General features: G+C 34.3%; 1 protein-coding gene across 1 annotated transcript; it reads left to right on the top strand.

Moving 5' to 3' along the window:
• Positions 1–2,302: 2,302 nt before the first annotated feature.
• LOC110682712 (rhodanese-like domain-containing protein 8, chloroplastic) lies at positions 2,303–12,136 on the top strand. Its single transcript, XM_021859039.1, has 8 exons — positions 2,303–2,706; positions 4,990–5,043; positions 5,689–5,835; positions 5,935–6,094; positions 6,553–6,644; positions 9,840–9,943; positions 10,075–10,347; positions 11,810–12,136. Exons 1-8 carry the CDS (start codon positions 2,383–2,385, stop codon positions 11,958–11,960), a joined length of 1,305 nt encoding a protein of 434 aa, XP_021714731.1. The 5' UTR covers positions 2,303–2,382; the 3' UTR covers positions 11,961–12,136.
• Positions 12,137–12,791: the final 655 nt, after the last annotated feature.

Raw genomic sequence — 12,791 nt, 5'->3', positions numbered from 1 at the left:
TATTCATTGTATGCTTGTTAATCATAATGCAGACATCACTTTTAGCATCCTAAGTTCACAAAATTTGGTAGTGATTACCTTAATGAAGCTCCAATTTTCAATTTCCTATGTTCTTTTTGTAATATAAATTTCCTCATAAATTTCACACATATTTCATTCACGGATTAACACTAATATTTTTAAAAGGATTTTTTTGAGAGCTGATACACATACAACCATTATATGTTGTCCCTATATATAACACCACTAGAAATTAAAATACATCATCAAAAGAGGATACTCCCTTCGTCCCATAATACTTGGGACGTTGGAGTGGACACGTATTTTAAAAAACTACAAGTGGGTCAATATAAAATATTTGTTTATTGTATAACAAATTCTTTTTTGTATTTTTTTATTGTAAGAAAACAACAAAGTGGGTTGGAGTGGGGTAGGTAAAGAGAGAGAAAATGTGGAAAAATATTTTTTTATTAGTGGTTCCATTCCATTTTTAGTAACGTGTCAAGTATTGTGGGACAGATGTAAATGAAAACTGTGTCAAGTATTATGGGATGGAGGGAGTAGAAAATTAGGAGTCAAATATTAATTGAATTTTAATGGAACTTGGGCCCATTATTTTAGCCAATAAAAATATGATTAATTAGAGTTGTGTGTAGGGGCCACATACAATTGTTATATATATATTTTTTTGAAATCAATTGTTGTATTTGTAGCCTTTAACTTTAAAATTCTCAATATATAATCTTGCCCCTCTTGATGTTAATGTACTGAATTGTTTTAACCCAAAACCATTTGAACCCTAGAGAAAACCATTTAAACCAACATATTTCAACCCGTGAACCATTTAAACTGAACTGTGACTCTTTTTTTTTTTTTTTTAACTCGAACCGATTTTTACTCATAGGCATGGCCTATTTAAACTAATCGCTTATAACTCATGACTTGTTTAACCATAACCGATTTTGACTTTGTGAGAGTTATGACCCATAAAAACCTGGATCATTTAAATCAATCAACTTACAATCTATGACCCAACATTTTTATATAAGTGCTTGTAATTCAAATTTAGGGGCTGAATGATCAAAGGAGAAAAATCTCAAGAAGAGTTCTTCTTTCTAATTTTGTGTGATTACATAACTAATGAATAGTTTTTGAGCTTATTGTGCATGTCTGCATGACAAAGGTTCAAAACTAGTTACAAAAATAAATAAAAAATTCAGCTAAAAAAAATACGTAGTAATCAAATTAAATAGAAATTCTCTATTCAAAAAAATCAAATAAAATACTATCGATATTACTAGTGCATAAGAATATCCTTATGCAATCGAGAATTTCTACACAAATCTTCATAAAAGTAGATTACAAATAATTGAGAGCACTTTTAACTTCAAAAACACGTCAGAAAAGTTTTGTATGATACAAACACATGCATGCATAATGCATTGCATACATATAACTAGAGGTGTCCATTCGATTTTCGATTTGAATTTTACCCAAGTCCAATTCGATCCAAAATAATTTCGGTCTTACAAATACTTAGGGGTCGTTTTGTTCGCACGGGGTAAACGGAATGGAATGAACAAAGAATGGAAAAGAATGGAATGAAAATATCTTATATTCTTTATGTTGTTTGTTTTAAAAACAAAGGGAAACAATCTTACTAGTCCCACCACCACACCACCACCACACAACCTAATTAATTCACTTTCCACCTTTTCCAGCCACTATCCATCCACCAAACCACTCGCCACATATCCCTAACCATTCGCCGCCCTTCGCTGGCCTTCCCCTGCCCTACGCTGGCCTTCGCGCAGCTCTCCCCTCCCCTGAAAAACATCCCTCAGCCCCGAAAAAACCCTAGAAACATCGCTCCCCCGAAAAACATCCCTCACTCCCCGTAAAACCTGATGTCCGGCCCTCCCCCACCCTCGAAACCCTAGCACCTAGGGTTTCGAGGGTAGGGGAGGGCTGGCCGGCTGTTTTACAATAAGGTAGAAGGGTTTTTTTAGGTCTTTATGGGGATGAGGATAGGGTTTTGGGAGTGCGGACAACCGACGAGGGAAAGGGAGGTGCGGCGAGGGGTGGGGGAGAGGCGGGGTGGGGGGTGGGGAATCAACTTAGAAGGATTTGGGGAATGAAGAGGGTAAAAGGAATAGAAAAAAAGGCCTAATAAACAACAATAAAGGGAATCAAGACAATTGATTCCTATTCCCTTTGATGAATACTCCCAACCAAACGACGCCTTAATAAAAATCCGCCATAAGTAAACCGGGCGCAAGTAAAACGTTTTGTAGTCCCTAAATGTATTCTCTCCATAAGGAAGCTTTATTAACCAGTAACTGCAACCATTAGACAGGATGAGGTACTGTGCTTGTTCTGGCTATGGCTTCCCTCAACTTTACTCTCCCGCCATTGACACCCATTTCATTTTCTCTCTCCTCTCTCACTCAATTCCATGGCCGAACACTCCCACACCATCATTCTTCAATACCCGCGTCTTCTCTTCCCATTCTACCACACGGCCAAATCCAATTAATGAAATTCAAAACTCCCAACATCAGCTGCACTTTCTCTTTGATTTCCGACACTTCTGGGATTCCCATTGTTGAAGATGATGAAAGTGGGTTTATAGTTGTAAACTTTTATCACTTTGTTTATATTGAAGACCCTGAATTTGAAGTTTCCAAGCATTTATCCGTTTTAGAGGTTCACATTTCTAATCTCTTCTTTTGTCCTTTTCTTTGCAATTCTGTTATTTGGTTCGATTGAATTGGTGTTTGGCTCACACAATTATGGTATAAAGTATTTTGTATGAGTTTGGAATGGCTAAATTCGATATACAAGTATATGTTTAAAACATTTTTAATTTCGATACCTATACCTCAAAGGCTCAAACCCACAACGTACGGGGTTTAAAAACCGAGGGTAAGTGGGTATGAATCATACGGTCATACCAACCCTTCAATTATAGAATAAAGAAACAGAAGATGAGAAGGATATGAATTCCTGGACAAAATTGAACATCCATTATAATCTCAGATTGGAGTAATTATTTTGGGTTTATATTTATTTATTTTTTATTGGATTTTTTTTATATGGATGATAGATTAGAAATTGGAGAAATTGTGTAGGAACAATGTAAAATTAGCTTGTAATTTGTGTACTGTGGCTCATGGGAGTTCTTATATTTGGCAAATGAGCAAAAACTAAGTGTGGCTGTACTATGCAACTGAATGTGGTTGTATTTTGCGTAGGGTACTCTCTGGTGAAAACTGTTATATACACCTGGGTGCACCGTGCATCCAACTAACTCAAAGTTAGTTTTTGCTCTTCATTTGATGATTAAATGAATATCATTAAAATGAGAACAAAATACTCATGGGTGCACCGTGCACCGTGCACCCGGGTGTATATAACAATCTCTCATTCCTGGTGTATATTGGACATCGTTGCACCAATAGGTTTTGTGAAAATTGTGTTTTTGATTGGGGTGATAATTGACAAGTGGGGATGGTTTTTGACTAGGGTGTAATCAAGCTGAGCCCAAGTTGCTGAGCTTTTATGTTCATGTATTCCTTGTGAACGGTTCATAGATGGCTCATATACTATTTGAGTCAAGATCATAAATTGGCTTATTGGAGAAACACATTTTCTTATGCATGAGTTTTTTTTTTCTTTTATTTAAAGTGATTTCACTTTAAACATTTGAGATTATCAAAATGAAGCTGAATAATCGTATTATAAATTTTGTGAATTAGTCAATAATGTTCATTAAATGAGCTTTGAGCTTTTTTTAAAACCGATGTTGTACATGAACATAAATAAACAAGCTTGTTCGTAAATATAAATAAACAAGTTGTTCATGATTAATATATATGAACAGTTATAACACTATATCTATTCTTCATGCTCTAGCAGTCTAGTTCATTCATTAAACAATCTTAATAGTTGTTTAAGCTTGGTTCATTTATTATATAAACAAATCTAATTGAGCTTAAGCTGAGCTCGTGCTAGAGTTGCTTATTAAGAATCTCAGCTCATTATTAACTGTGAAAGCTGTGGTAACCAAGATTATAAAATCGTCAAAATTGTGTAAAAGTTGTGTGATTTTTTAATTACTTTAGTTTCTACAAAAATTATTCATTATATTATTATTTTACACACTAAAATTAGAACAATGGTAACAGGCTGTGAAACCATGAAGTCCCAGATTAGTTTTTCTGATATATACTCAACTTCCCACGTATTATACCAATGGGTACCACTAAGTTTTTAGAATTTTACTTGAAAATTTTCTTTCCATTATGTTCATGATGCAAAATAAATGTGTGGGATGTACGAAAAAGGGAAAGACAGAAGGGAAAAAGGCATAGGAAAAAGAAGGAAATGAATAAAAATTAAAATTTATCACTGATTTATTGAGTAGGCTATGGAGTAAAAGACAAAACTATATATATGGCAGAGTTAGTTAGCTATATTGACATAGAAAAAAGTACTTAAGCTTTTGCAGCTTGTTATCTATACAGCCGTCTATTTCACGTGCTGCAAGTCTGCAACACAATGCTATAGCATTCATGAATAGAATGCTTCATGTTCGCTGACTGGAATCAAAGCACTTTCCTTACTTTACTCTGGTTTTCCACTTATAGTGAAACTTTTGCTTTCAAATTATGTACTTCTGTAGTTAGGAGCATCGAATGTTCTAGAGCTCTATATTGAAGTTGAATTTATGAAAATTTCTTAGAAATTTTGACCATAGCTCTTCTTATCATCACAAAGTACAATAATTTGTTAGGCAAGGATCCGGATTTTTATACTCTTGCAATTTCAGACAATGCAGTCTAGTCATATACTTTTAATCTATTACTTAGATTTATTGACTCTTTTTCTTTTTTGTTCAGTAATATTGGCTTTATGTTATGCAAAGACATCTATACGTAGCCCTTTCAAGATTTGTAAACTACTTCTCTTTACTGATAATGTGACCAGGAGCTTGATATACATGGACGGATATATATCAATGAACAAGGTGTTAATGCACAGGTATAATTATCCTTTTGTTGGGTTTATTTTTTTCTTTTTCTTATTGATCTTCAAGCCACATTACTTGACCAGTACATCTCATAATGTGTATATACAGCATATTGTCCTTTGCTGCTACATCTTTAAAAGACTTTTCCTGATGTGCATTATGTTTGTGTCAATCCGAGCTCCTCAATTCTACCACCCTGAAATTCTATTGATGATTGAAGCTAATAATATTACAGGTCTTGATATACTTGAGTTCGTTTTGTTCTTACGAATCTATATTCGTTTTTCATATGATCTGTTCCTCACTCCCGTCCACTTCCATAGCACGACTATAAACTATTTAGGTTTAGAATTGGAATGGCAATATCTTGTTTGCAGAATTTTGTTAAAACTGAAAGTTTGTGCAATTGACATTAGCATTGTTATTTGATGGTTCACAGTGTAGCTGACTGTTGTGCTCATTGAATTCAATTTCACTCATTATGGTGCTATGAGTTCTCAGGTGTAAACTGGTGTCCTTGTTTTTGGGTTTAACATGCTTCATGGTCTTGTAGGGTTCTTAGGTCATCTTTATAAATTCGTACTTTTGGGTCTAGCCTGAATTGATGACTGATTTCTTATTTGGATTGACATCTTGTATATTCTTTGTTATCACAGTTTAGTGGACCATCAAAAGATGCTATGTCGTATGTGAAATGGCTTAGAGATGACCAAAGATTCACTGATATTTTGGTCCAAATTTCTCCTTCTAGTGGACATGCATTTCCAAGATTGAAGATGCGTTACAAGCCTTCACTGGTTCAGGCAAGTTCAATATGCAACATTTTATGACTACTGTCACTCATTATCTCTTCCACCTATTGCTTTTTTGTCAATTCTTGATTGACATTATTTGACATGTAGTTTGATTTAGGAGCTCAAGATCTTCCTCTCCTTGATCCCTCAATGCGTGCAGAACCTCTATCACCATCTGAATGGAGGGCTAGGTTAAAGTCACTAGATAGCAATCATGACAAAGCAAATGACGATCACAAGAGTTGCATTTTGTTGGATGTGAGAAATGGTACCTTTTTGCTTCTTCATAGTTGACTGTGATTTTAACCTTTAACTAGAAAATCTGGAATTCCTAATGATGATAATTAGCAGAAGGATTGGAGAAATATTTTGCAATGTCTTTAGTTCTTTACTAGTTTTGAAATAAGAATCCTGCTGTCCTCTTTTGCTCTCTAAAAGTATAATTTTGATAAAAAATTCTCCATTGTTCTAGACTATAGGCAGTGAAGAATTTGCAAATTTTACTTCTTTCTTACTCTAAACATCAATAGTTTTGCCCCTCTTTTTCTTTGTCTTTTCTTATTTTTTGGTGGGGGTTGGGGTGGTGGGGGAGTGAATGGGGTTGATCAAGTGCTTTTTCCTGATGTGTGGCTCTGATGTTTAACTTTTATGCTGTGATATTGGATGCTTTTAAACTTTGCATGTCCTTATTTCAGAGATTAAGTTTGCCTTATTATTTTGTGTCAGGTTATGAATGGGATATTGGTCACTTCCAGGGGGCTCAACGTCCTGAAGTTGACTGCTTTAGAACTACTTCTTTTGGGCTATCAAACCTACAGGTATTGCTTGACAGAATTTTCAGCATACATTTAGCTCTTGGTGTACAAGGAGATCTTCTTGATTTGTTAGAAAAAAAGCACTTCTTATTAACAACACAGTATCCTGTATTATTTAATTGCTAATAGAAAATGCTGTGACATGTTGCATGAAGAAAACCAATATACTCCGTCCGCCCCACAATGTTTTTGACACTTCCCTTGTATGGATGTCCCAAATTATCTCAACTTTACTCTTATGAGCAAAAAAAAAAAAAAAAAAAAATCTTCTCTCTCTATCACGTCAACACTTTTTTAGCCGATATCAAACACTTTTAGTAGGAGGGATAACCAAGGTTTGGGAAGTTGCAGGCCTTGCAGCCACAAGGCATTGATAGAAACTGATTTTAGCGGATAGTGACTATTTATGAACAGGATTGCAGCATATTATAATGCATTCCAGATTCAAATTTAAACTCAATAGTGCTGATATAGTAAATACATTTTAACATACAAGTACAACCTCTATTCACTAATGTAAATGGTTGAGAGAAATGAGAACTCAACCTGAAACCTGAAAGTGGAATTTACAGTTGTTGAATGATACCTGAGAATCTGAGATGAATGAAAGGATTTTCTCAGAGTTGGGATTTGGAGAAATAAAAGGATTAAACTCCCTATTGATGGAAAAAGGGCAAACTGGCAAAGATCATGGAATAAAACTAACACATATATCAACTTGCGTATAAGAAAACTTCTGTCTACTACCTTGGAGAAAGGTTCAAAAATTTTGGCTCCTTCTAAATTAATGGTCTTGGCTGACTGAGGAGGCCAGGTTAGTCAAATGATGGTTAGGTATTCAAGGACGCAAGGTGACCTTGTTTTCCAGGGTAAAGTATTGTGGAGCAAATGCCTTGAGCCAATGTTTGAGTACTAGGCATCGTGTATGATGGGGACCAAGGCATAGATTAGACTACTCATTCTGAAAGAGTGTATCTTAGCACAGTGGCTTATAGTGTGCCAGTTTATGTGCCTATCCAGATCTATCTAGATGCATTGGGTCTTTGAATTGACTCTCTTGGCTAGTCTACTTATGTATCATGTATTCATGTGTGACTTGGGTTAAGGACTCATGGTGACCTTGCTACTCATCTTTATTGCTTTCTTTAGATCCTCTTGATTTAGACATACTTTAAAGGATGTATACATATGGTTATGCTTACATTATAAGTTTATTTGCTTATGGCCTGATATTGTTTATTTTATTATTTTCAGTTGGTTTCTCTTGTCGTAGTTGAATTAAAAAACTTGCTATGTTTTGTAACTAAGATTGAAAGGTTGAATGTGATTAATTACATAATTTGTGTGTTAAGCTTTCATACTAGTGAGAGTTTTAAATCTCTTTGCAAGGATCCCTTTTGTTTCTTGGTCCATTAAATTGGACTAATACCCCTAATGACCTAATAAGTCCACTCGAGGAGCCTTAAAATTGCCTTAAACTACTCAATCTTCCAAACCATTAAAGATTTAATCTTTTTGTCAAGAAAACCAATTATCTCATAGCTTCACTGATGAGATCCTTGTCAATGTACCCATGCCATGGGATAAAATAATTTTATTAGCTTCTTTGTGGGCTAAGGTGGCTTGAGATTTCCCAAAGTATTCTGTAAGAGTACAGAGTTGAGATTTGGGCTAACCTGTTTTTTGCTTTCTTTTGCGAGGACACCTTACTCTCCTTGTGTATTACCTTTGCTAAAGCTTTAGTAAAAATTTTTTTTAAGAAAAAAATGTACCCATGCCATACTCCTTTGAAAATCTTGAATTATCTTCAACAATAGGGTGTACCCAAACTTTGTTATTTCCTACCAAGTTGCATGTATTATTTCAATTTTTAACCACAATATGTTTCTAAAATCATGCTATCTGACATCTTAATGGATATGGACATTCTGTTATGATTCTTGGAAAATAGTTGGTAAATACAAAAATACTTGATGTATCAGAGTCAGGTGCTTATTATATGTCGATGCTTTTGTAGAGGCAAGAACATATTGTAATCTTGTGTGCAACATCCTGTCATAGCCTATCTTCTTACAAGTCGAAGCTTCTGTAAATGCTTTGCATAACCCTCTTAATTAAGGTTGCTTAATTATGTGAATGTGTGGAGGTAACTTACGTTTCCAGTGTTTTTGTATTGGTACACTTGTATATTGATCAGAGTGTGGCTTAGATTTGAAGCACTAGGTAAATAATCTCTGGTTTGTTTAAAATTATTTTTCCTTTGTGCCTAGAAGGCTTGATTTACCATGAATTTAGAATCATTTTACCATGTCATGGCAATAATCATTCAGAGATCTAAGTATAGTCAGTATACTAAATGAACTTTGGCTTGTGAAGTCCCTGGTAAAGGTATGCATTTGATGCCACATTGATGTCAGACAGGGGAGGATTGTCGATGGATCTTTAATGAATCACTAAATGACTTTGAGAACACTAACAACCACCACCATCACCACCTAGTATGGATCCTGTTATGAGCAGAGTCTAGGGATGTCAGATGAACGAACCTTTGTTATGGGCTGGTTTGGTCGAGTTATAAGATCGAATAAACAAGAGATTTAGAAGACAAAGGCTTGAGCTTTTTGATTAATAAAGAAGAAAAATGAATTACAAGATGATAATTTGAGGCTATCAGTCTCTCTAGCAGCTTGAGGCTACAAGTTTCACTTTCATTACATTCAAATTCTCACATAGTTGCTACTACTGTTCTATTAGCTAATTATACTCAAGAACTACCATGCCCTAGGCTTAATTAACTTTGTCTTCTACTACATCAGAAACTCAGAGAATCAGCTTGCCCTTTGCACCGTTGCTCAATGCCATAGTGGAACATTAATTTGCTTTGTCTTCACCTCCCCTGCTGTCACTTGTGGCTGATACTTGTTTCCCTCCTTTTGGACACACCCTGCTTTTCCTTTTCCCCTTCTCTCGTACACCTTTAGTGGTGGTTTGGGTGCGCTAGTTGAGTCTATTACAACCTTGTTGTACTAATAAAGCATGTTAAAATCCTCATTTAATGAAGATGATATTGTTGTATCCTTTTTGAGATATTTTTCCATGAGCACTACTCTGGTATCTTCAAAATTTGAGTACCATTGTTTTTAGGTCATGAAATTGTTAAACATGTGATAATGTTCTCTTTTGTGTTTTCCAATTCAGGTGACTGATTCAGATCCTTTAGTGAATGTTGATAAAGATAATACAGATATTTTAATGTATTGTACTGGAGGAATTCGCTGTGATGTATATTCTACCATCCTCAGGTTGTTCCCTTCTCTTTTTCAATTTACATACTGTACTTAAAAGTACAGTGGAAGTTGGAATATTAAGAAGTATTGTTTACTTTCATCTTAAAGATTTTGTATGATGAAATACCTAATATTAAATTTTACAGACAAAAGGGTTTCAAGAACCTTTACACTTTGAAGGGTGGTGTTTCAAATTATCTCAAGAAGGAAGGTCCAGAAAAATGGGTAGGTAATTTGTTTGTATTTGATTCTCGCCTTTCACTCCCACCGGCCACTTTCAAGCCTGGAGCCACAACCTCAAGTGGAAGTCAGGAAGCTCCGACTAATAGCAAATTTGCTCGATGTTACATATGTGGTTCACAAGTTAATGAATTAAGACATCGGAATTGTGCAAATCTGGACTGCAACCTCCTTTTCCTGTAAGTCATACCACAAGTCTTAGAAATGCATGTCTTTATTTAATAAACATAGTGAATATTATAACCTCCATTTATTTAAGTTTAAGTAGCAACTAAAAAAAAAAAAACTCAAAAGGGGAACTACACATGTGGGTGGGTACTTTAACATTTACAATCGTTGTTGCATACAGTACTTTTATTTGATATTATTAGCCTTTTTAATTATCTTATCCGAATTTATCAGAAGTTATTAGCCTTTATCCTATCTTTTGTGTACTTATTAGACCCAAAATCATGGAAAATTAGGTGAAGAGAACATAGCCTTTGAGTGTGTTCTATTCACCTGATAATTATCATAACTTATTAGAACTTATTTTGGTTAGAACTTATTAGGTGAAGTAAACATAACTTATTAGAACTTATTTTGATTGTAAAATAAACTTGAGTAGCTCTTATTAACCTTTATAAGAACTTATCTAAGCTTGTTTTTTCTTAATAATACTAAAAACATATTTAAACTTAATAATTCTTATTTGAACTCATTTTTCTTGAATTAAGTAGAAATAAGGTGAACAAAACAATGATTTGGAGATTTATTAGATGAAATAGAGTCCAAATAGGTGAAGTAGAAGATGATGAAATATAATTAAATGTTGCCATAAAGGATATAAACGGAAAGTGAGTAGAACTCAGTAAAACAATTGAGAACAACAAAGTGATGAACTCCAGAAAACAGAGGCAGTATTATATTCAAAGGCTTTACCTTGAAGAAACTCCTAGTAGCACCACCCCCTTGTATTTTATGGTATGTTGCCACATCATGTGTATACATGATTGGGCTTTCTATTGTTTACTTATATTTCAAGTACTCGCAATGAAAGAAAGGTCATTTGCTTAGATTTGACACCTATATTGGCTATATAAAAACAATTCATTATTAAAATCTTCTTCGTATATTTTAGTTGCAACACTTGTTGACCTTTTCACTTTTCGACTTATGGTATATTAACTTCGTTCATTTGTCTTTATTTTTTATTACTAATATACTTTATTAAAAAAAAATTGTCAAATAGTAAAATATTGTTGGATTGGCCATATGCCTACCCAGCTGTGGTGATGCTGCCCCCTAAAACTTCCTTCATATGTGCTTAAATCCATGACACTCATCTTTAATATCACTACTCAATCCATCTCTAAATACAATGCCACATTTGTACTCCGTACTTTAGGCCATCCCAAAAAAGTGGACCACTGTATATTTTCCAAGTAAAACATTGAACTCTCTGAGTTTTTGTTTCTGATACCTCTAAGTAAGGGCTTTATAGAATAACTGCACTGCTTTGATAAAGCTGAAATTCTTATATAGTGGAGAGTAGTTTTGGAATTAGTATTTAATTAGAATGTTTGTAAAACCTTCATGTATTAGACTTGTTTGAAAACCTATCTATTTTTGGGGTTCAATAGCTGTTTGTTTTTGCTGCAGTTGCTGCAGAAACTGTGTGGAAGGACTGAGAGGGTGCTGCTGTTCAAATTGTAAAACTGCTCCACGGCTAAGACCTGTTTTGTTTGGAAGCAGAAGGTACCAAAAATGGCACCTTTATCGAGATAGTAAGGTTAGAGAAGAGATTTCTTAGTTTGAATCACAGCACTAACTTCCCTCTATTTGCATTTGATTTTATGTTATCATCTTCTATATTGATGTGTAGCAAACTGGAACTTTTAAAAAATTTGATGCATTTGTGCCTTCTGTAAATATATGTGATGAGAATGAAATTAGAAGTCCATGATTTTGATTAGGTTGAGCTTTCAAGTAATATTCAAAATTTTAGTTCTTTCTTTTTTTCATAGTAGCTTTAATCTTCTTTGGTTGTAAGTAATTGGTTCTTTTTCCTTCATTATCCATGGCAAGCTGGTAAAACAATGTTGCACTTGGTGAGTTTTAGTTTATGATTGCCGCTTCTTTATTGCCTTTGGGTAAATGCATTTTTTTTAACTGTCCTTTGGGTAAATGCATTTTTTTTAACAGTCCTTTGGTAAATGCATAAGCATGATATTCGTCACTGGTTAAAGGATATGTATGCTTTACATATTATTTGAAGATTATTTGGTTAACCCTTCTTTGGACTGAAACATAATATTCAACTTGGGATTATGAGTTAAACATGAATTGAATGAGCATATAATGGCCCTAAAATGTGTGTTTTGATTTTTAAGGACTAGCTATTTAACTGTGAGAAGATAAAATAGGGAAATCCAGGTTGTTATCTAAACCCCTAAAATCAAATAAACCAAACTTCGAAAATAGTATGATTCTAATGGCCTAGTAAGGGTTGAATTCACAAGAACTACACTAACAGTACCAAACACAATGTTGAGGTTAAGCTAACTTGGATTATTGGTAAAGGAAAATTATCTAGAACTAAACTAATAATAACAAGTTAGAGATCAACAAGTAGAGAGAAAAC

Source organism: Chenopodium quinoa, unplaced genomic scaffold, assembly GCF_001683475.1.
Source record: "Chenopodium quinoa cultivar QQ74 unplaced genomic scaffold, ASM168347v1, whole genome shotgun sequence".
Classification (NCBI taxonomy): Eukaryota; Viridiplantae; Streptophyta; class Magnoliopsida; order Caryophyllales; family Amaranthaceae; genus Chenopodium; species Chenopodium quinoa.
This window is presented reverse-complemented; position numbering and strand designations above follow the sequence as displayed.